The sequence below is a fragment of the Pituophis catenifer genome, unplaced genomic scaffold (assembly GCF_029215685.1).
Source record: "Pituophis catenifer annectens isolate HBS135680 unplaced genomic scaffold, rPitCat1.0.hap2 SCAF_3, whole genome shotgun sequence".
Taxonomy (NCBI): Eukaryota; Metazoa; Chordata; class Lepidosauria; order Squamata; family Colubridae; genus Pituophis; species Pituophis catenifer.
In genome coordinates, this window is record NW_027256883.1 from 178,838,947 (window position 1) to 178,864,784 (window position 25,838).

The window sequence follows — 25,838 nt, forward strand, 5'->3', positions numbered from 1 at the left end:
GCAACAAGGATACTGAAACGGTCGGTGAATGCAGTAACTTCAGTGCATGCTTCTTATTCCTTAAGATTTCCTTGGAATTTGGGGTACATTTAATATTCCTTACCAAGAGGTTTTACTTCTTTTCGCTGCTCTAGTTACTTATAAAAGTAATAAAGATGGTATTTTTTTTAAAAAAAAATCTAATAAATACCTTCCAATATTGAATTTGTATTTCACCAATATAATTTCAACCCATTGGTTCTGGTCCTGCTCTCCAGAGTCCAGCCTCAGGTGTGGAAGCCAGCTGGGTGGTTTTGGGTCAGTCACTTTTTTTTCAGTCCAACTCACCTCACAAGACTGTTGTGTGGAAAACAGCATGTTCACCGCCTTCAGTTACTTATAAAAATTATAAAGGCAGGATAAAAAAAAAAAAAACATTGTCCAAGTAATAGCAGTATGAAAGAAGGAGAAGCTAAAATGAGAACACCCTGCCAGATGAGAAGTAATTTGAAAAATTTTAGATTGTGCTGAAATGGACAGACTTTAAAAATAAAAATAAATAAATAAATAATAATAATAATAATAATAATAATAATAATAATAATAAAAATAAAAATAAAAATAAAAATAAAAATAAAAATAAAAGATAAAGAAGACATGGGATATTATTTGGTATGGAATAGATTTTATGAGCGATTAGAGACTAGGTAGAAATTAGAGGAAGGAAGACTATGAATGTATTAACAATAGAGATGGTTTATAACTAATAATCATTAGCTAAAATTATTTGGTTATATTATTACTTTTATTCTCAGTACATGTTTTATTTCATTTATTCGAATTTCTATACCGCCCTTCTCCTTTCGGACTCAGGGCAGTGAACAGCCAGATAAAAAACATCTATACAAACATCACAGTTAAAAATAAAGTTAAAATAATTTATAAATTTGACCCATAATTTAAAACTTGTCAATTAAAATAAATATTAAAATTTTTAAAACTAACCCTAAAATCAGGACAGACCGGCTAGCTGAAAAAAATAAGTTTTTAGGGCCCGACGAAAAATCCGGAGGTCGGAGATCACTCGTATCTCTGGGGGTAGATTGTTCCATAGGGTATGTGTTATATTATTATTGCTGTTATTAGTTCATGTGTTAATATCACTATTTTCTATTTGGCTTTTTTTCCTCTTGTAAATGGTATACCCTGACAATACACTGTATTCAAAAATGTTCATGAATAAAATTATTTTAAAAAAAGAAACAATAAAAAAATGATTTAAAAGAAAAGCTGCTGAAAGCAAGGCATGTTTTGCCTTCAGATGGCGTAATTATCTCAATATATTTTACATTAACAGTAAGAATCCTGAACAGGTATATTCACTATCTGCAGGATGCCTCTGGTTATCAAATAAATACATTTGTAACCATGAAAAAAAAAAGAGGCAGTGATAGAAGGAAATAAAATGCCATGGTCTTGGGGTCTGCAAAATAAGGTCTCTTCATCCTCCTGAACTGCCAAAGTCCAGGTAAATGGAGCAGGCACCATCCAAGGCTCTACGGTCTTCCAGTGGTCACATTCAGGGGAGCCAAGATGATAATTTGTCTGTTAAAAGAGATTGTCTTAAAACATTACCAAAAACTGAAGGGTCCTTTATTTGCCATTAAGTTCTTCATAGGTTTGAGGATCCAGTTTCAGGAATCATCTCCATCTTAGCTCAGAGGAGGAATAACATGCCAAACTAATTCCGCCTCTGCGTGACACAATTCCTCTTTAAAAAGCAGCCCTTCCTGGAGCTGTCAGTAAAAATGCTTACAAAATAAAGGTGGTTATCATGACTGATGAAAAAAAAAAAAAGATCTAACAGGAAAGAAAAATTATGCATTCCTAAAATCTAAAGCTTTCATTATGAGACTGAGATAGATTCAAGGGAAGGGCATCCTGCTGATCCAATATAACTTTAGGGACACCTGTTCAGATTCCCATGCACTTTTGCTGAATAATCCCAACTTTACCAAAGACTTGCTTTAATGAGAGATATGCATTGATGCAATGGGAAGAAATAGAAAAGGACACCAATGTTTATATTTTGATTTGATTTGGAGGAATTCACATAATTTTTAGTACATTTGTATATTGATTTAGAATAATGTACTGTTATATTTTTGTATACCGTTCTTGCTTGGAGGTTTTAAGCTGCTTACTCAATTTCAAGTGGCCACACAGGAGCTAAATTTGTATAGGCTGGGATTGTTGGAACCAAATGACTCAAATGTTTTATAAATTAAAACACAAATGTTGCACAAATTAACACATATTTTTGGATCCTCCCATTCTACAAAATGTTTAGGGAAGACCAGGGAGGCATGGGAGGGAAGGTTTGTACTTGAAGCCCTAGATGAGTTACTATCTGACATAGATTTGGATAGATGGTATGTATATTTTCTTGGAAAAAAAAATTCTATAAATGGAGAGCTAACACTTGTTTTTAAATTATATTAAATCTATGGGAAGTTTTAAACTTTGCTCTCCAAGTTTCTTATATCTCAAAATAGCATGAAATGATTCTATTGATTTTTTTAAAAGTCATGCACTGAGGTGGTTCTAGGAAATGAAGTTCAGGCTTCAGACTTTCTTTCACATCTCCTAACTGTAGTTAATGTTGACCTAGAATATATATCTTTGGTTGGCATCCCCATGAGTAATGTTTTAGCTAGCTTAAAATCACTTTTGGGCATACAACACCAAGGTTATATTTAGAAGTGTCTCTTCATTAAAAGCAAAGGAAGAGAGGTAGCAAAAAGATTTTAAAAAGTAGCTTGTTCTTTTCCCAACATTACAATTAGACATTAATTTCTCTCCTTTAGAATGGGATGTAAAAGTGTTGTAGAACACATTATTTGTTCACATTAGGACTTCTTATGTTAATATTGTTATTATGATGATTTTTGAGGTCTTATTTTATCAGATGTAATTTCTGACGTATTAGAACACTGTTATTCAGACTACTTTTTTGTTGCTGATTTATTTTTGTACATCATGTTGAATATTTGAATGAAAATGGCTTATAAATGTTTTCGGTAAATAAAGTCAAATCCCTTGCCGCATACTTCCATGTAAACAATGGATAATATTTTTTTTTTCAGATCTGTGCTTAATAACCAGCTGTTGAGATATATTATAATGTATCCTAGACATAATTGGGCTATAAAATATAGATGATTATAGAAACAACAAAGAGATGCAGAAAACTCTTAATGGCTTGCAATATTTACTGGATTTCAGCAGCCCCCACATATGGTATGGCTAGCATTTATTTTATGAATTTAGACTCCGTTTTTATGCATTCTCTGAACTCTTGAGTGATTGATAACCCTTTCTGCTAAAAAGTTATTGAATCATGCCTGACATCTGTGATATTGTACATACTTTCTTTAATGAACAGATGCTGCATAGTAACAAAGACTGATAAAATCTGCCAGAGATATTTTAAGAGATAAAGTAGATCATTTAATACATAAATATTTTTGCATGCGGAAAAAATACTGTCCAACCTTCAAAATCTCTTGATACTGTCTTTTGCATCTGAGTGACCATTACAACATTACATTTCACCATTACATACTATTAATACTACTTCCCTTTAATTGGTGGCATAAATCTGGCTACTACAAGTACCATCAAAACAAATTTCAATGCAATGTCCTATACATTTGGGCAAGCGGTTGATTGATGTATTGTAAAACAATTATGACCATGTAGGCCATATCCAAATGCAGGCAGGAAATTTTCCATTAAGTCAAGTTAAATTTTATTTTGCATATTGCATGTCACTCTTTGAACTGATATTAAAATCTAAGGCTATATTTCTATAAATGTCCTTTGATAGTAGAATCCAGTTCTACATACTGGGATAAACTGCCACATGTAGAGGGGCAATTTCCTTTGCGCTAAATAATCCACTTCCTTCCTGTGCAGATAAATCTTGAAGCAAAGGATTTTCAATAGTTAACATGTGCAAAGTATTCTTTGTTTGCATATGCAATTGTATGAACAGCAATGGCTTCATCTGTTCAATGTACTTTGAAAATTGAGATCTAACCTAGGCAGCAATTAAGCTGTCTCCAAAGCAAAGAAATACAAGAATATGTATAACCTCTTGATTGTTTAAAAATCTGCATGTGAAATAGGCACCCACAAGCTTCTTGGTTTGATCCCTTTAGGAGACTGGGAAGCACAGAACTCATACTTGTGATGGGTTAACCATGGCTTACCATTAACTATGATAGTGCTAAAAAAAATGTGTCCATATTTCTTTGGTGTAAAGTTAACTATCCTGAAAAAAAATCCTTGAAGAAAGAATCTGTAAGAATTTATGAGCCAAATACAATTACTCCTTTTTGCTGAGTTAATTTCCCTTATTGCATTTCTATCTTTAGTGCCAACTTTTCAAACTAGCATGTTATACATAGATCCAAGCCACTTCTCTGTAGGTATTTTGCAACAGTGAAGGATCATATATTGGCATACAGTCAACGGAATGAAAAGGATGTTGCTGTTATCATTCCATTATTAATACATCCAACTTGAGCTAAAAGCCAAGCCACAGGTTAGTAAGCAATAACGAATAAATGCATGCCACATTTTCATCACCAAAAACAGACCAATGCTTGGCAGATTATAGAACCCAAAGTTGCAATTGTTTCTCACTTTTAGTTATCCTAGAGTTATTTTTTTCCTTACAGCAACAAATAAAGCAAGTGGCAGCCCTCATAGATGGAATCTGCAGCCAGCAGCTTGCTTCAAATGCAGCATATTCTCTTGGGTAAACTGAGGAGGACAACAAACAAACCCAATCAGAAACAGCAGGTGCAAGATATTTAAACTACAGATTTGGGGGTCTGTATTGGCGAACAAAATTTTGCCTAGCTAACCAGCAGCTGCAGCTCACACCTAAAAAGGTCTAGCTTAGCATCTTGTGCCGATCAAACACAGTCTTCCGCTGTTCCTGCACCTGACGCTTCCACCTTTCCTGGGCTCCTTCCACTCTCTCCAGCACTGTATTTGTTCTGGCATTGGCTGAAGGACGTATAGCTGTCAAGGAACAGGGATCCTGCAGTAACAGAAGAAGAAACATCTCAAAGAAAAAGTATTTCAGATGCGCAGTAGTAATGCTCCACCTTGGGCTACAAAGACAAATCAAACTATTTTTAAAAAAGAATGGACAGGTATATTATATTCATGCACACTGAAAATAGCAAGGTTAAACTGCTCATCATTAACGACAGAAAATATCCCAAGGTAGCTTATATTACTGCAGTATGCTTCAGATTATGAAGAATGGTTAGTTACTTTCTATAAAAACAAATACAAAGGAATTACAATGAAATGTCTGGATAACATTCTGTCTACCAAAAATATAAATTTCCATACTCAATATAATCATGTTATATTGCACTGTTGTCGTATATCTTAAAGCAGAAGTAGGAGATATTTCTGAAATATAATTCCCAGCTTTCTCTCTTTCTTGATCATAACGAGCTGTAGTTCAGAAAAATCTAACAGCCTTATTTTAGATACTGCTTCAGCGTTCTAATTCAAATGAATGAATGAAATACAAAATAAAATCCTTTGGTTTTGTACTATGGTTTAATGTGAATTGTGTTGTTTCAGGAAACATAGTTAACAGGATTTTAAAATATTTTCTTCAAAACAAAATATGCTCGTATTTATTGTGCGTGAACTTCAAAGATGCAATCCACAATCTAAAATGAGAACCTAGAAAGAATTCCAATTCCTTTATGTCACTAATTGTTTAAAGGTACCTTTTCTAACCCAGTCACCTCCAGACTTCAGAAAGCTGCAATCTCAACTTATCTGCAGTGTTTCAGCTTGGAAATGTTAGTTCTGAGTGCTGACTATAGAAACAGATTTTGAGGCATATCTTTTTTTTTTAATTTGATTTATATGCCGCCCTTCTCCGGAGACTCAGGGCGGCTTACAGTGCGTTAAGCAATAGCCTTCATCCTTCTGTATATTTATACAAAGTCAGCTTATTGCCCCCACAAACTGGGTCCTCATTTAACCTACCTTAGAAAGGATGGAAGGCTGAGTCAACCTTGAGCCTTGGAGAGATTCGAACCAGCAGTAAATTGCAGGCAGCTGTGTTAATAACAGGGTGCTTTAAACCACTGTAGTACCAAGGCTCTATCTTAAACCCTCTTCATGCATTATGCTGTCTGGAAAGGATGAAGATGCGTGTGCACTGGGGAGAAGGGTATCTAGAGGGAAAGGGCTGTATACTGAACAAGGTACCCTCTGTGGGTGGGAAGGCTTCAATCACTGCATACAGAAAAACGTTATGTGAACAAATATGTGAATAAGTGAATAAACATACACGGAGGTTTCTACATACCAATCACTTTGTTCTGTAAAGTGATTGGTATGTAGAAATCTCCATTACTGAACACATAGATTTAAAGGTCTGATTACTGCCAAGCGTTCCAGAATCTCAAGCTTTCCAAAATTATTAGCTTTTAATTCCCACAATCTATTAAGTAGGGGAGTGTGGGAAGCAATGTACGGAAGACACCAGATTCAGGTAGTCCAAATGGAAAAAGGAAACCTGTTTAAAGAGCATCAAACTCACCTCTGACTCTTCTTCATTGTGTAGGGGCTGAGTATAGGCATCAGGTTTGCGGATAAAAGGGTCAACTACCATTAAAAAGACCATGTAGAGTAGAAGAGCTCCAATCACTGAGAGATAAATGATGATGATAATCTGCATGAACACAAAATGTCATCAAAGATCCTGGATAAAAGAACATATTTTGAGCAAAGCATCAACATCTATATTGTAATAGGGGAAATCAGCTAAAAAATTACCAGTGCTAGAAAGGATAAGATCCAAATAAGGACAAAGATACCAAGTTGGATTTCCCCAATCTGATACCTTTTCAATCTGCTGAAAGTATATGCAGTTATGCAGATTCGAAATTCTGCATTGTCCGAAGACATCAGATTTAAGAAAGGATGAAGAAAATAACACCTTTCCCAGCAAAGTTAAACAGTCCAAAACCAAACATTTACATAACCAAAACATGACTAAAATTATTTCCTTGATCTCTTAAGGAAAAATCTAAGATATGATTCTCAAATGCAGCTTTCACTACAAGGTAATATCTATATGAGAAACACTAATCAGGAGAACTACCAATGTAGACACTCTTGCCTCAATCTCAGAATGCTAATTTCCTTGTGAGTATATTTTCAGATTCTCTTTTTAGTTTCTTGACGGTTGTCAACAGCCAAAATTCTTAGTTCTATACAGTGACAACAGAGAAAGCTGGTGTAAGAGACAGATTGGTATTTTACCTTGATGGTCGTGGTGCTTCGTTCTTCATACTTGCACTCACACAACAGGCAATATGCCTCAACATCATGCCCTGGCACTGGCATAGGGTCTACCACATGCAGGCAGTTACTGTAGTTGTGAGAAACAAGAAGCAACAATGGGCATTAAAAACCTTTTATCATATGGAATCATTTTGAGACTGTTATTACATCACTAAGTTAATTCCCTTGACAGATATACAAATAGATAAAATGTACAGGATGAAAGTATCCAATTGATCAGACAGAAAGCATGAGACTAGTTCATTTCACTGTCTTCCTATATTGAAGACCAGTTTTAAAACCAGCTTTTTAGAACAATCACATCTTGCAAACATTCTATGAGCTTTGAGAATCTTTTCTGAAATTTGTCTCACCAATCTTTCTGTGATACATTGTTCTTGTAAATCTGTCCTGTTATATTACGATATGGCGGGCAGACACACTTGCAGCGGATGTCTTCAAATGTCTATAGAAGAAAAATAGGATAGAAGTAGAATAAGCAATATGTGTGATCTCACTGCAAAGTAAAGTAGTTAACGATACTCTTTCCAGTCATGTTATATTGTGGTGGAGAACCTGTGATCCTTCGTATTTTCTTAACCTACATCTTGGTTGTTAAAACTGTTGAGTTTTACTTCAGTAATATTTATTTATTTATTTATTTATTTAAGAAAATTTGTATGGCTGTCTATGCACTCTCAGCGACTCTGGAGAGCTTACAAAAATAAAAATCCAATATACAAAGAATAAAAAACAATGCCCTCCCTCGGCAACAATAATCAATCAAATAAGCCACTTGATGAGCTCCATCCCACTCTGGGTTCCACAGACCCTTTGGCAAAACCAGGTCCTCAGGGCCTTGCAAAAGAATGTCAACATGGAGGCCACTCTAATCTCCACAGGATGCTCTAAAAAGAGGGAGCCACCATGAAGAAGGCCCTTCTTCTGGGCCCCACCAGATGTACCTCCTTAGGAGAGGGGACCCACATTTGCTGACTCCCAGCTCTGATAGGTCAGATGGATGTAACTGGGAAGAGACGGTCCTTCTGATAACCTATCCCCAAATCATGTGGGGATTTTGTAGGTGACAACCAGAATCTTGAATCGTACCCAGAAGCAGATCGGTAGCTAATGAAGCTTCCGCAGGAGAGATGACACCTGTGCACATCTACATCTGCACAAAACAACATGGGTCGCTGCATTTTGAACCAATTGGAGCTTCCAGATTCTTTTCAAGACCAGCCTCATGTACAGGATATACAATAGTCAAGACAGGAGGTTACTAGGGCGTGATTAACTGTGAGGCGGATCATTGGTCCAGGAAAGAGCATAACTGATGCACAAGCCACAGCTGCACAAAGGCCCTCCTGGCCATGACTGCTACCTGCTCCTTGAGCAGCACTTGTGAGTCCAGAAGAACCTCCAGATTACACACTGGATCTGTCTGTGGCAGTGCCACCCCTTCCAAGACCAAAGATGGCAATTCTCCATGGACCAAAGAACCACAAACCCAGAGTCATTTGGTCTTTCCAGGAATCAGTTTCAGCCCACTGCTCCCCATCCAGCATATAAAATTGAATGTTAATTGCTGAGGGCAATAAAATTGGTATATAATGGAATTAAAACCTATGTGAGAATAAATAGAATGTTTAGTGAATGGTTAAACACTGAACAGGGAATAAGATAAGGATAGAGATTTCCTTGTATGTCATATCCTTGATTGTTTAATGTATTTATGAAAGAAATGGATAAGGAAAGCTTGTGGTGACATTAGAGATGTGATGATTGGGGCCATGAACATACATGTACATTTGTATTTAATAATATCGTGTTGTTGGCTGATAGACGATATGATACAATGAAGAGCATGGATCTGAAAGTACATATGAAGGCTGAGATAATTGTGTTTATCAAAGAAAATAGAGTGAAAGATTGCAGACTATATTCAGATATCAAAAAAATTACAGCAAGTAAATGAATTCAGGTTCGTGTGTAGAAATTAATCCATACACAAACATTTGATTTTATTATAAACTAATTTTTTTCTCTATTCTCGTCCCTTACCTTGCTGGTCTCAAATGATGGTATTAGGATACACCAAAAAATGGCTGCAAGTGACACCGATTTCATGATTTCTCAGACGTGTAAATGAACATTACCTGCAGGGTGGAGGGAAAACAACAGAACATTTATAACATTATAGACATTTAGATATCACAACTCATCTGGTAGAATGTGACAAGCTGATTTCCACAAGATATGTATAATTTTGACGATACCTCCTCCTTTTAGGGCCTGGAAACCTGAAGCAATAAAATCATGTATCAAAAGCCAATAGTTCACAACAGATTAGGAGGTTGCATAAGAATTTATAGCGTGTGTAAAAGAGAAAATCAGCCTTTTCCTATTCCTTGTGCAAAGGAGACAATTTCAATAGAATCAGTCTTGCATTAGATTTTAAATATAACTCATTACATATTACCATTTTACCATATGTTACACCTTGTGCTTTTCTGCAACTAGATTAGATTTTCTACAAAAGATGTACAAAAGGGCCCAGCAGAGATTATACTACCTGAGACTTCTCAGGAAACAACAACTGAATGAAAAATTGCTGGTGGGCTTCTACCTCTGCACCATAGAGAGTATTTTAATTTACTGCATCTATGTATGGTTTGCAAATTGCATGGCAGATAGGACAGCATTTCAGATGGTCAATGTCATTGCCCAGAGGATCATTGGTTGCCCTCTCCCCTCTTTTGAAGAGCTTTATAGCTCCCGCTGCCTTAAGAAAGTTCAAAACATTCTTAAAGATCCATCTCATCCTGGGCACCCTTTTTTGGAACTATTACCATCTGGCAGACGATACAGGATAATAAAAACAAGGACAAAGAGAATTGAATTCTATGGTATAGTGCAATATCGGGTTTTCAATTTCAATTACATAGTATGTAAAGGATGTATGTTCGTGTTTTTATTTTTATAGTTATAATGTACACTGAAGACGGCATTTAATTTCGTTGTACCATGTGCAATGACAATAAAGTAAAGTAAACATTCAGTTTCAGTTCAGAATACATAACAAATAATCTAATAACAGTAAAAGAATATAAAGACAGGAAAGATGAATTCATTTGAATCACATTTTCACACTTCAAAATTTCATATCCTTGCAAGTAACCTGGAGGCCACAGTTTAACTTATATCCCATGTTCACCAAAGAATGAAACTTTTTAGCTGCATCTTATCACTTTAATAGTGCAGTAATGAAAATTACAATAGCAGGAAAGAAATGTGTATTTCTTTTTCAAAAAAGCTGCTCTTAAGTCGAAGTTAATCAGTGGTCAATCTTGATGAAGGTTGAGATCCCAGCAGCTATCTCTCAAAATGCAAATAAAAAATAAAAAAGAGCAATAAAGTTAGATTAGATCATCTTTTACTAAGAAAAGTTGCATAAAAATGAACCTTTTCCAAGTTCCATTTTACTGAAACATTGAAAAGCAAAATCATTTTTAGTAAGATACTTGATCTTACATATGCATATCTACCACATATATAAATATCTACCACATCTATCTTAGGTGCTCTTCACATTTACACATATTCTGGAAAGTTTCAGCTTTTAGGCAGCAAACAATCAAACACCTGGACACAGAAAAGCCAATTCAGTCACATAAAAGAGACCACAAAATTGTGTCAGCTGGAAAGAATGTGAACTGAATGCTTCAGTCTTAGACCACATTCAAGGGCGGGTTCATTTTCTGTTCTGTGACATTTCAAATTGCTCTCAGTTTATACTCTGGGGGATCCAGAGCAAACATCAATAGATTTATCAGGAAACTCTCTTGAGAGCTAAGAAAGCCTGCTGGAGCAGATTGTACTTATGTAAGATATGTCCAAGTTATTCCTGGATGCCTGAGAAGCTCTGAATCTTAAGAGGAACTCAAAGGAATCATACTGAGTTTGATAAAACTTCTGAAGCATATCTAATGCATACATACATACTTAATAACTTACCCTTCTACAGTATTTGGATAAGATTTTGCATAAATGTAAAGATTCCAAAATAATCTTCCCCTTCCTATGCAGTACCTGGTATAGACTTCTTCATAAGACAAAGTGATGATGATTAGTACCATGTTTCCCTCCAGCGTGCAGTACTGTAACAATTGAATAATGTCACCTGGAATAAAGGCTGTATATAATGAACCCCACTTCTTATGCAATCTGTAGACTCTTTTTTGATTGCCAGTGCAATCTTCCAATTATCAAACTCACTGCTATATTTCCCACTGGGAAATACTTGTTGCACAAACTGCCAGAAGTCTGGCAGAATTCAGAAGTCTCCAGCTATGTTCTTTCTAGCGCTATGAGGTCTAACCAAGCCATTCTGACATCACAGCTACCTATCCAAGCCATTTTAACATCATTCTATTTTGTGACAGTCCAGAGAACGCTTTGCAATTTGTACCCAATTTGGTTGGATAAATATGAAAACCAAAGTTCTACTCTGATACTGTAATTACCCTATCTGGAAAAAGCATAAATGAGGAATGGCATGTATTGATTTTTTGTTTATGTTCATCAGAATGGGAATGAAATGAAATTCATAGAAAAACTGCATCATTATGAAGAGATGAAGCATTTCAAATTTCATAGAAACTGATGCAAGAATTATCACGTTTGGGTTACATTGTGATTTTTTTATCTAGCTGCTTTGTGTTTAAATTTTTTGTATACTGTAATTTACTTATTTTATTTACTTTTTAATACTGGTAGCTACCCATTCATGTATTTGAGATGAGCAGCCATATAAACTGATTGGGGTTTTTTTTTGAAAAAAAAAAAATACAAAAGTAAGATACACAAACCTATGCTTATACAAACCATGGATATTTCAACATTTCCAAAGAACCCAGTAATATTGTCTTTCCCAAATACTGTGTTGAAGTGTTATGTAGCCATCTTTGAGCTGGCATAGAATGCCAGTATAAATCTTGCTGTCCTCATTGCCAATCTCAGCTTTGCTGCCATCCAGGTTGGTAAAACGAGGACCTAGATTGTTGGGGGCAATATGCTGACTCTGTAAACCGCTTAGAAAGGGCTGTAAAGAACTGTGAAGTGGTATATAAGTCTAAATGCTACTGCTATTGCTATCCCCTTCTAACATATCCCCAGCCAGCAGGGAATACATCTACCAACTAGGGAACTATGTCATGAATGGGAAAGGCCTGACTTAAGCAGTTTCTCAGCTCTTCCTTCCATCTCTCTCTTGGCTCCTCCCAATTTAAGATATGGGAAGTACAAGGTAGACATAGTTGTATTATTCAAGTTATTAGGTCTTGTAACCAGGAAAAAACTAAAATGGATTAGTTATTGGGTAACAAAGTCTCTTATCTTAAGAAAAGGAGAAAGGAGTGACTGACATATTCACTCAGTTGTGTTAGTGATTTGGGTTTGCTGCTTCTTGAGTGCTTTGTATTTTAATTTTTGTAATGATTATAATTGTTTTTATGTTATTTAAGTTCTGTTCATTGCCCAGAGTCATTCCACAGCTGTCATACAATCCCAGAAAAAAATCCCTTTAGTTTTAAAAGTTGTGAACAAATTCCGTGTTTTTACTACCAGTTATTCTGTCTTCGAATCCAATGTGCTATAGCTCAACATATGAATTATATAAATACAACCTTATCTACAGGGTCAAAATAGGATAAGAAAGATAATGCTAATGATGTGGGTGAAAAACATGTACATTAATTCATAAAACTTTGGTCTAAGATGATAGTTTTAAATGTATTCCAATTTCTACATAAGTTCAAGAAGTCACCAAATTAGAAATCAATCATGTAAGTAGTCCTTGATTTACAACCACAATTGAGTGCAACATTTTCATTGCTAAGCGAGGCAATTGTTAAATGATTATTTGTCCCATTTCACCAACTTTTTGCCACAATTGTTAAGGCAAATCACTATAGTTAAGTGAATTTTGCAGTCATTAAGCAAATCTGGTTTCTTTGTCTTTGTTTATTGGAAGCTGGCTGGGAAGGTTACAAATGGTGACCACATAACTCGGGAACAATGCAATTATAAGAAATACATGCCAGTAGCCAAGCACCCAAATTTTGATTATGTGACTGTGGGGATGCTGCAACCATCATAAGTATGAAAACCAGACACAATTCACGTTTTCAATTCTGTTGTAACTTTGAGCTGACACTAAACAAATAGTTGTGAGTCGAGGACTATGTATAGCCACACAACCTAATGTGGAAAAACTTTCCTGAATCTCACATGCAGTTACTGATTTGGAAATGAAACAGTTACAGTTTGAGTTCTATATTTTAAGTCAAGCTCAGACTGAAGAGGATGGGTCTGTGCAGGGACTGAAGTGATACACACCTACTCCAATCATTTTTAGAGATGTCTTGAGAAACTGGGTGACCATGTGATGGGAATGGAGTACCCAGACATCTCCCTAATATCCCAAAGGTGCTTTTTCAAAAGGCAACTGGACTTTCTTTCTTTTCCCCTGAAGACGTTTCGCTTCTCATCCAAGAAGTTTCTTCAGTTCTGAAGTTTCTTGGATGAGAAGGGAAACATATTCAAGGAAAAACAAAGGAGGTCCAGTTGCCTTTTGAAAAAGCACCTTTGGGACAACCATGACCTGGATGATTTAAAATCTCCATATATATTCTTCACTAAAGCATTTTTCTTAAGCATCTGCTAAAGTTTACACTCTTTTTCCTCTTTGTGGTGTAGAGTACTCCAAATTTAAAGGGAAGGAAGATGAAGAGGAGGCATTTCCCCCTGCTGGGGTGGGGAGGGGAAAGAAAAAGCATAACAGAGGGGAAAGAGACAGGAAGCTCTCTTGCGCAATGGCCAGATTTCCCAGAATGTCCAACTTTGATGGGCAACTACAGTTTCCACCTCCTCTCCATCTCCCATAAAAGTGTGCATGTGATACCTCTGCAACGGACTTAATTTTTCTTCATTAGGCAGAATTTGGATTGTGTTTTATCTATGTAAATGAAAAGGTGAAGAGATTGTATATACGTCATGATGAAAAACATCCGTAATTAAAATAAGGATGCCTTTTGCTGCAACTCCTGAAGGAACGGCAGCAGTTCATAGCTACTACCTACCTGCCGATCACCTTCTCCTGGCGCTTTAAATTCCCTTTCAAAGGATACCATTTTTCAGGACACGAACCACCAGAGTAACACGCAGATCACAGGCAGAGATCGGATTCTTCCAACCTTCGCTACACCCACAGTACCACAAGCTAAGGAAACTGCTCCCCGTTTTCTCCCAACCGACATGGGATTGTTTTATGCTATTGGCGACGGAACAAGAGACTCACCTAGCAGCGCCGGCTCCTAGAAACGGTCGGATCCGCCTTTCGCTGTGATTTTCTGCTGACATCACCATAGTAGACGTTGCTACAAACCAACCAGAGCCGCTGCCGCGATTTAAGGGACTATTAATAATTTTCGAGCCTTTTATTAACAAGAAAAAAAAAAGTCATGACTGCGCTATGTGGATTCCAGGGTTGACCGCAAAATATTGAAGTAGGAGAGGCGAAAAGGCTGCGTAGCTGTTCCTCAGGATGTGGGGTTAAGAGACACGCAATGTCGTTTTACCGATTTATTCTAGAACGAGAGTCCTGTACGTTTGCTCAAACAATTTGGAGAATAACTTCAGCGCTAGCTTTTCATTGCCTGTAAAGAAGTGCTTGGCATTTCGGATTGTTTTACATGCGTCCTTGCCTTGCTACCTTTGAGCACCATCACAACAGCAAAAGGAGACATTCTTAGCAGTGCCAATGAATATGTGCAGAATGCTTTTCCCCACTATAAGCCATCCTTTCTTTCGATGAGGCCGCTATGTTGGCATATAATCAACGCCCATGGATTTTCTGATCCCCCTCCCCATCCGATTTAGATTGTACAGCAATTTTTTTGGGGGGGGGGAGTAAAAGGAGACTAATGTTGGCAAATGCATTGCATTGCCTAGGGCCGTTTTCCCCCCTTGTCGATTAATCATCTAAATGCATATAAACTTGGTTCCAGTTGTGAAAACAAAACTCATAAAATATATGAGTTTGCCTTTGAAATATAAATATACAAATTTATTTAAATATATATATTTATATATTTTTATTGTATATATATATATATATATATATATATATATATATATATATATATATATATATATATATATATATACACACACACACACACACACACATACATATACATACACACACACACACACACACACACACACACACACACATATATATATTATAAACATAATATATATTTATATGCCTTTGTACATCAGCAGTTCTACTTTAATCGGAATCAACTTGTCTTAAATTAACCTGTCTTGAGAGTTTGATTAAAAGGTAGAAAGAACAGCATTTAATTAAAGGAGTATCAGGGAAGAAAAGTTAAAATAAAAATACCCGCATATTCTCCCCTTCCCCCCCAAAAAGCAATAAATTGTTCGATGCTGCAATCAGTAGTCATTTTGCAAATTCTCCTCAATTTCATTCCATTGCCTGCGCTGCAACCGCCTGGCTTTTCTCAAATTGCTTACAGTGAAATTGGCCGGATGTGGCGTCAGCAAAGACAGCCGGTAAAATAAGAGCCGGCAAGTCTGGACACAATGGCTGCTGCAGTGGATTGCATTCTGAAATTAGGAGGTAGTGCATTGACGCAGAAAAACCAGTTCGAGACGCTGAAAACGGAGTCCTTGCGGAGGGCGGCTATTCTTGTTTCGTTGCTCTGGGAGGCTGGAGAGAGACGATGCATAATCGTGCACGGCGCAGGGTAGGAACGCATGCGAAGTAGCGGAAGGCTTCTGCCCTTGAGCCAGGATGCCAAATGGGCGTCATTGGTTCCTCCTGGCGTCTTGGGTTAGATTAATATCCTAATATTTAGTAATTAATTTAAAATTAACCAACAAAACTGAAGATTTTATTTTTGAATTGGTCCAGTCTTATCAAATAACCGTAATCAAGATCCAAGCATCTAATAATACAATTTCTTATGTGACTCTGTGGCTGGAAGTTTTGTTTGCTTGCCAATAAATTACTGCAAGGGACATGAACTATTTCAGCAGCTCTAATTTAATACATATGAAATAAGGTATATTTTATATATAACATATGCAATGTTTGATCCACCTAATGACTGATATCCTATTTATTTAATAAACCCATTTACCATGTGTTTGAAGTGAAAGCAAATATTTATCATGGCAAACAAAGAATTGAGTGAAAGCGCCTTGGTTTTGGTCTTTCAAATACCTCATAGTGGAATATTTTGTGGATATTTCCTGAGAGATAAATATTTCTTTAGGAGGCAGTTGCATAAAGAGAATTGAGATGCCTCTTCATTGCCATCTTGTCCTTTGGCATATCAGGTGCAGTTTCAGAGTTCTAAAAATCTAGGCAACCAATGGAGAAAAGGAGGAGGAAAGTCACTCTGGTACTCCTGAGTCAGCAGGAGAAAGAAAGACTGCTGGAAATTAGGCAACAGCATGAAGGTTTTGTCAGGCACAAGGCCCAGAAGAAACAGCTCCATGCCCAGATAGTTACACTCCTCACCATGCATTAAGATGTCACATATGGGGCCAGAGTTGGCACCTGCACCAGTGGCTCTGCCATGTTTCTTCTTGCTATGGATTTAGGGAGAAAAGTACAGCCATAAACCTATACAGAACAGGCAAAGGTAAGGCTGCACTGAGGTGTTTTCACTGTCCAAGGTTGGAGTCCACAAATCATTGTTTTGACGGTGGTGGTGGCTGTGATTGCACCTTGATGCAAGGCTAGGAATGCAGTTGCCTTTTAGACTGCAATGCCTAGGAACAGAGCTTCATGTTGGTGACTAACCCAAGGGAGGATTCATAATGTGTGTTCATGATTACTGTACAGAGGGGCTGGCCAATATCTGTGCCTCGCTCTTTTGGTTACATGTGGACTGCAAAAGATTATTTATTTATTTGTTTTAATTTGTATAATTTGTATAAAAGATGACAGGGCCACCTGTGGGCCAGAAATTTAAGATCCCTAATATACATTTACCAACTTTCTTTTTAAATGTTCCTTTGCAGAATTGACTTTTCTCTGATATGTGTCAAAATAATTTTATTTTCTGGGTCACTAAAGCTTAAAATGATGTCTCCTTGTCTTTTTATCCTGGTGTGGTAGTGAAAATATAAAAAATACGTTAATTAACATTCTTAAAATGTATAATCCTGTCAAATGATAAGTGCAGTCTGCTTGTTATTGTGTGGTATTGCAACTAAATGAAATAAATAAATGAAATAAATGGATGCTTCAGGTATTTTAAGTTATATTTAGCACATGATCTGTTTGTTTACTGGCCTTGAGTTTCCTCCTATTGAAATTTACTTCTTGAATAAACCACACAAAGTGGTGGATTATCTGGTATTTTGTTCCTTGTTTTATGGCACAGGATTAATGGTAGCAAAGCTCCTGAAATAAAAGAAAGAATTAACTTGAGACCTTTATAGAAATTGCAAACTGCAAATTATGCCCTGTAATCCCAGAATCAGTTGACATGGAAAGTGAGAAGAGGTGGTGCTGGTGTCAAATTGAAGTAGTCATTCCAAGCTTGAGTTGGGTGGGATCATAACAAGGATTTTGATGACATTCAACTCTATTTCTCAGTTAGATCTGAAACTACAGAAGTTTAGGCAGATTTAGATCAGGACGTAGGACAATAAATTGAAACTAAGTGAAACAGGGATATCGGCCAATAAAGGCAAACAGAAGAAATGAAGCTTTTGATAGGTTGTCCCTAAATGTATTTATTTGAAGGAATGGGTTAGGGTTAGGGTTAGGGTCTAAACAGATATATTTATGAAATAGCTTTGATGAAGTAAATTGATTATTTCCCTCATCCAGATATGTTGAAACCTGTTCAAGAAGGAAGACCAATTTGGTTTATCCAAGATGAAAGATTGTCCTTGACAGTGGGAAATATTCTGAAATTAATTGATAATCATTGCATACCTTCAAATTAATACCTTTCTGACATCTTGCAAGACTTGGTCAAGAGACTGAAACTGAACCCTGGTAGATTGGTGGATGGCAACTTCCAGATTATTCCTCTGGCTCTAATACAGTTCAAGGACATGTTATACATTGTATTCTTCACCTTATCATTTGACAATTCTGTTATTAATATTGCCACTTACACTTTTGTTTTATCTATGGTGCATAATTATGTTGTGTTAAGAAAATCTATGGTTGCTATGAGTTGACAGTGACTTGATGGCACATAATCATCAAAAGCCTTGCCAAGCATTATGAACCTGGAATACTTGCTATGTGAGCAATTCAGATAATTTCCTTCCTTCTTTCCTTCCTTCCTTTCTTCCCAACAGTCACCCTAATAAATTCATCTTCTTCCCTAGAGGAGAGAAATAGTTTGATATGAGCTGGAATCCTGATATTGCACAATTTTGATGTCTGAGTGAGTCAGTGTACAAACAGCCACATATGTATAACACATTTCTTGAAATGCTACACATATAACTAAATACAAGATGTAGCCTAGCCTTTTTATGCAGGACTAAATAAATAGTCTGATTTAGTACTCAAGTCTTGAAAGAGCCATCCAGAAGAGGTATTGATCCATAAAATTACCTTTGTGACAGTTTCTTTCTTTCTTGTCTTTCTGAAGTCCCAAGCTAATGAATATGAAGAGATAACTGTTACCTGGCCTGAGATTCAGGAATATATTATCAACTGTTCATGTTTTGTCTTGTTCTTAGGTAAATTTGTACATTTTTTAATTGGGTGAAATATAATTATGAAGTCTGAAATTCCTAGTTTAAAATCTGGAATTTTCTGTGATGGTTTTGCATCTTTGCTAATTTAAATGGGCATATGGATAAGATTTCCCAGAGAAATTATTACATATTCATTAGTTATCTAATATCAAGCTTTTTTTTGCTTATTGTGGCATGACCTTTTATAGATAGCCTCCATCGTGTCAGAGTATTGACCTAAAGGTACTTCATTTGTTTTAATAAGAATGAAGTTTCATTTCCAGCAGGTGGCAGCAGTTGTCATCTTTGATAAAATACATTGCTGTTATTTCAGCAGAAAGATGGAAGAAAAAAGACTATCACCACCTAGTGGATAGATTCAGTGGGAGTAGTGATGAGGACAGCATTGGAAGAGCTAAAGGACCAAGTTAGGGACAGATCAGCAAGGAAAAATAAATGGTTGCTAAGAGTTGAAAATGACTTGATGGTACATAACCATTAAAACCCCTGCTCAGGCCTTATGAACCCAGAGTATTTGCTGGTGAGAAATTCAGATAACTTCTCTACTCCTTCCCTTGCTGTCAGTGAAATCAGAGTTGAAACTGTTTGATATGACCCAGGATCCCCATATTGCAGACTTCTACGCTCTCAGGATTCAGTGTGCATATAGCCAAACATGGCTTTCTTTCTGCACATGTTTGCCTTAAACATGCAAATTCTGCAGGGCAATTAGAATCAATGGGCATTGGAGATTAATAGAAATATTCAGATGTTCAGTGTTCTGGCTGCATGAATAGGTCTAAAGACCCAAAGGAATCCACAGACAGTGCAGTCCTATGCATGTCAGAAGTAGTTCAGTGGGATTTATTCCCAGAAAAGCATGAATAAAATACAGGCTAAGAAGTAATGGCATAGTCTGATAGGAAGGTGATTAAAACTTTGTAAAAGTTGGGCAGAATTTGTTTACTCCTCTTTGATTCTGGCAGAGTTTTCTGATAACTCATGGAATTATTGAATCAGAATATTCACATTCGCCTGGAAGGTCTGAAGGGGCACTGTATTAAGGTGGTTTGAACTTGACCACAACTCTCTGACTGATCCAGATTGTACGACGGCCCCAAATCACATGCTTTAATACGTGAATGCTTTAAAAGGTTTGTAGGAACTACAGCATGTAGAATTTACCAGCTGCACTGGCAGTGGATTCTGGTAGATGTGGTCCAGGCTGCTAAACCTGGAGAACAAAACTCTGGGTTTTTGTTTTTGTTTTAGCAAGTTGCTCTTCCTGTTGGTTGCATACAATATCAGCTTTATGTTTCCATTCTCACCCGCTTTCTGCACGCTATCCTGCTGTTTCTCATTTGCTGCTGATTGGCATGGATTAGCTTTGGAAAGAAGAAAGCCAGATGGCAAGGTCTGTAATGAGTGGCATGCCAGTGACAGGGAATCAGCACAGCATTGCCCGCTGTGATTGGATTACATTAAGGGTTACTATTTAGCGGGTAGATCAGCACTTGGAATAGAAGCATTTAAGGTGCTGAACTGGAGCCAACAAGAAGATTTCTAGCATGTTAGCTCTTGAGAGAAATGTGCTTTGATGCAGAAGGGCTTAGCTCAACTCTCAGAACGTGCCTCATAAACAGGCATCAAGATCTTTCCGTTACTGCATTTCAGAAGTTTTCAGAACCAAAATAATGTACTATTTCTAACTGCATAGTGTGCAATTAGTACAGCGAGTCAAAAACTGACTTCCTACGCTGTGCCATGTTTTGCTTGAGATTGATTTAGTTGTATAAACTTAGCCATTGAAGTTTGTAAACAGTGACTTTTACCTAGTGTGATGTACAAACCCAGCCATTTGTGGGTTTGCTAACAAAACAAAATATCCACCTCTATAATATGTATGAACATAGTATGTTTAGATGTCATTTTTTGAAAATATATTTCATCTATTAATTCAATTTTTAGTATGTTTAGATGTCACTTTTTGAAAATATATTTCATCTATTAATTCAATTTTTAGGGCTGCCCACTCAGTATATGCAACTCTTCTCGTATTGTCCAGTTGCTTCTCAACTAGCAGCATTATGTGACATTTGGTCAGAAAATACCTTAGGCTAGATTATTAATTTATTTACAGTCTAGAGCTTGGGAAAATGCCCTGTTCCCCCAGCCTCATGTTAGGTGAACATCAGGGCAGCATTTAAAACTTAAATACATGCAATGCATAATAAGAATGGTGAAAAATACAAGTACAGAGTGATTGGCTATGCTATGAGCTGCAAAAATCCAGCCAACCACTAAGTGGTAGAAAAACCTTATAGAAGTATTCATCCTATTTTTTTTTTTCTGTGATGTATATTAATTTGTACTTTTACGAGCATTTTGTTCTTCACAAATATTCTTTAATTCTTTAAATATTCTTTAATATTTCTTAATATTTTTAATATTCTTTCTTTACTCAGTAATGATATAATCATGATTCCATAAATATTTATTAATATTCTTAATATGCTTTAACTTTATTCATATTAAAAACAAAAACATGCAGAAAACTCTATGATCCAATAGTCATCTGGAATTTGCAGCCTCCATATGGTGCACATATGACAAACTAAAGTTTGCTCAGTGACTTGCCATGGGTTCTCATGTTAACTTATATGACTGTTTGTCTAGAGAAGAAATTATAATTTGAATTCTAAAATCAAGGCAAGATTGCCTTTTTTCAGGACCTTAGTGAAGATATCAAGCTTGTGAAGTTCAACTAGGCAGGGGTCAGCAACCCACTGCTCTGGAGCCGCATGTGGCTCTTTCATCTCTCTGCTGTGGCTCCCTGTCGCCGGTCAGCTCCACAATTGATAGGGCTTTCTGTTGGACAGGTAGAGAAAAAAGGATGCTGCACTAGGAAGAGACTCTATGGTGGGGGAATCGGATTTCCAGTTGGTTCCAGAATTGAACAGGGAATTTCCGGTTAGGACCTTTGTGGCTCTTTGAGTGTTTAAGATTGCCGACCCCTGAACTAGCCCTTCTCTCTTGTGATTATTTTCATTGCTGGTGCTTTTGATTGAATTTCCCTTTTGACTTCTTCAGAGGTGCCATGGACTTGTTGCACTATTACTTTTCAGTCATAAGGTAGGATGTGAATGACGTAAGTCTTTCCAATAGTATAGGCAAATTAATCAATGATAATCATAATTTTCTAACAGAGTAGAGTAGAACAGAACAAAATAACAGTTGGAAGGGACCTTGGAGGTCTTCTAGTCCAATCCCCTACTTAGGCAGGAAATTCTATACCATTTCAGACAAATGGTTGTCCAATCTCTTCTTAAAAACTTCCAGTATTGGACATTTACAACTTCTGGAGGCAAATTGTTCCACTGATTAATTGTTCTAACTGTCAGGAAATTTCTCCTTAGGTCTAGGTCAGGGATATCAAACTCAAGGCCCATGGGCCGGACTCGGTCCATGGAGTGCTTTGATCTGGTCTGCGGGGCCGGTCTGGAAATAGCAAAGGACTGGCTCACGGTGCCTTTGCTAGCAAAAATAGGGCAGAGTAGTCCAGGAGGCCTTCCAGGCCCAAAATGGGGCCTCTGGAATGGCCCAGGAGGCCTTCCAGGCCCAAAACGGGGTCTCCGGAGTGCTGCAGGAGGCCATCCTTGACTCAGAAGGTTATAAAAGGGAGGAAAAGTAAAATATTTTACCTTTCAGGCTTGCTAGCCCATGTCAATAATTTATAGATCTAGTCTTCTTGGAGTCAGTTTTTTGATCTGGTCTCACTTTCATAAGGTGATCAAGTAAGTATTAAAAAAAACCAAAATCACAGGTATGTATGTGTCCCTATTTTTATAAGTATATAAAACCATATCTGCGGAGGTGCGATTCCATGTCATGCCCACCAAGACTACACCCACCTTGGCCACGCCCATCCCACACCTCCAGCTGTCCCTCCAAGGTCAAATCCAATCCTGATATGGCCCTCAATGGAATTGAGTTTGACACCCTGGTCTAGGTAGTTCTAGGTAGGAACAGGTTTCTTTTTTGGAAGGCTCATTTTTTCTGAAAAATTGGAAAACAATAGAAAAAATGGAAGGAATAAAATAACTCCAGTGGAGTTTGTTTTTCTAATGGAATAAGGAAATAAAATACAGTGCTTATATGTTACAATCCTGTATTCCTCAGACATGTTCCATTATTTTTAATCAGAGGAACTTTTTTCTGTATGACAATTTCTGAGCAGCATCAGATTGTCTTTATGTCATGCCTACATTTATTTAAATACCAGAATTCCACATTGATTACCAAGAATTGTAGCTGGATCATTTGGATTTAGCTTCTTGAATCTTTGGAAATAGAAAGGAGATACAAAAAGGGTGATAAAGATAAATAATAGAATAACAGTTGGAAGAGACTTTGGAGGTCAGGCAGGAAACATTATATCTGTGATGGCGAACTTATGGCACGCGTGCCACAGGTGGCACGCAGAGCCATATCAGTGGGCACGTGAGTGTTGCCCTAGCTCAATTCCAGCACGCATGCGCGCACTGGCTAGCTGATTTTCAGGCTTTCCGGGCCCACCGGAAGTTCTGGAGGGCCTCCGGGGTGGGTGGGGAAGGCCTATTTTTCAGTCTCCCCAGGCTCCAGAAGCTTTCTAGAAGTCTGGGGAGGGCGAAAACAGCCTTCCCCACTCCCCTGGAGGCTCTCCGGTGGCCGGAAACGTCCCGTTTCCAGACTTCCAGTCCCACCGGAAGTCAGCAAACAGGCCATTTCCGGCCTCTGGAAGGCCTCGGGGGGGCTGTTTTTGCCCTCCCCAGACTTCTAGAAAGCCTCTGGAGCCTGGGGAGACCGAAAACCGGGCCTACCGGGCCCACCGTGCCATCGCGTACCAAAAGCTGGAGGATCGGGGGGGTCGCACACGGGGAGGTGGGGCGCATTGAATTATTGGTGTGGGCATGCAACCTCCCCCTGCTTTTGGCACGCGATGGCAAAAAGGTTAGCCATCACTGCCCTATACCATTTCAAACAAATGGTTATCCAGTCTCTTAAAAAAACCTCCTGTGTTGGAGCACCCTCAACTTCTGAAGGCAAATCATTCCACTCATTAATTGTTCTAACTGTCAGGAAATTTCTCCTTAGTTCTAGGTTGCTTTTCTCTTTGATTAGTTTCTGTCCATTGCTTCTTGTCCTGCCTTCAGGTTGTTTGGAGAATAGGTTAACTCCAGCTTCTTTGCGGCAGATATTGGAATGTTGGTATCATAACTGAAGACAAGAATAGCAGGCAGTATTTCCAGATTTTTCAGGGCTTAAGCATCCTTTGTCATCTGTTTCCTGCCTTTTGTGTGATGCAGCGGTTAAGATGTTGAAAGCTCAGGTTCAACTCCATTTTTATTCATGTTGGCTCAAGGCATGATTTTGTACCGGTCACTGAGTCCAACCTACCTTTCAAGATTATTATGGAAGGTGAGGAGACATGAATTCTGTGAATACCACCTTGAGCTCCTGAAGGAAAGGATGTAAATTTAACAAATGAATGAAAAAGGCCTAAGTTCACTCCTCTGCATTTCCTTAGAAATGTCTAATTTATCAAAATAGAATCATAACCCTCCATATCATTGATGAAGTTGGCTGGACCTGATGGAAGAAAACAGTCATCTACATCTGAAGGGCTATAGGGTTCCCACTTCAGCTGTAATCCATTCCTGATCTAATAATAGAAATATGTATGTCATATCATTACATTTTATGTATTTTTTCCACAAGCAATTTGTGCAGAGGGTAAAGAACCATTGCGTATACTGTCATCCTTTGCAGATATTTTCACAAGTAATTGACTTATTATTTGTGTATCATGGAGAGTTAGAAAACTATAGTTGTCTAGTCTACCAATTTCTGTAAGTCTTGTTTCAAAGGAAATGAATGACCCTCAGTTGCAACAGACTTTTGACTTGTGAATGGGTAGCTTTAAGAGATAATATATATGATGGAAATGCAATAAAACTAATGATTCTAGAAATCTGATTCTTCTCCCCATTTCTGAGTACTTTTTCAGTATTCAAGTATTAATAGAATCTTATTCTCCTGAAGTAGTTGGCACAGGCAAAACCAGACCTTTTCTGGGAGCCCTGATGGTGAAATACCTAAGCCAGTGATGGCGAACCTTTTTGGTACCGAGTTCCCAAACTGGAATGTATGCGTGTGCACCGGAGCGCCGGAAATTGAAGACCAGGTGGCCGGCGCGCATGCCCACAGAAAGGGCTCTGTGTGCCACTTCTGGCATGCATGCCATAGTTTCGCCATCACAGATGTAAGCCATCATCTTCCCTTCCCACTGCAACCTACCCTAAGGCATTTTTCTTTCCTTGTTCTTTGTCCATTGAAATCAGTGGCTCCATACATAAATAAGAATGTATGGGGAGTATATTCTGAATAAAAGCATTTATCTATTTGGTCATTTCAAATACTAAAATTAAATTTATAAAATGCTTTGGATAGTGTCTCTTCTTTGCATGCAGTCCAGGGCAAATATCCCCCATAAAAAAGATAATGGGCATGACTCATTGTGTTTATGCCAACTGCTAGGATCCCAGCAAGGTGAGGGTACTACTTTATTATTGGGAAACCATGTTAACACAGATGCTGATTTCCTTTGTCTTTTTGTT

General features: G+C 37.4%; 2 protein-coding genes across 2 annotated transcripts in view; one reads left to right on the plus strand and one right to left on the minus strand.

The window, feature by feature from the left end:
- Positions 1-3,471: 3,471 nt before the first annotated feature.
- On the minus strand, positions 3,472-14,787 carry TMEM9 (transmembrane protein 9). Its single transcript, XM_070939875.1, has 6 exons — positions 14,735-14,787; positions 9,439-9,533; positions 7,749-7,840; positions 7,354-7,462; positions 6,629-6,760; positions 3,472-5,092 (listed from the first exon to the last, which is right to left on the minus strand). The coding sequence occupies exons 2-6, from the start codon at positions 9,502-9,504 to the stop codon at positions 4,943-4,945; spliced, it is 549 nt and encodes a 182-aa protein (XP_070795976.1). The 5' UTR covers positions 9,505-9,533; positions 14,735-14,787; the 3' UTR covers positions 3,472-4,942.
- Positions 14,788-16,029: 1,242 nt separating this feature from the next.
- The window catches only part of LOC139314291 (uncharacterized), a 28,834-nt gene continuing 19,025 nt past the window's right edge, over positions 16,030-25,838 (plus strand). Inside the window, exon 1 of the mRNA XM_070939876.1 lies at positions 16,030-16,211. Within this exon, the coding sequence (XP_070795977.1) occupies positions 16,048-16,211 (164 nt within the window). The 5' untranslated portion in view covers positions 16,030-16,047. The remainder of the gene's footprint in view (positions 16,212-25,838) is intronic.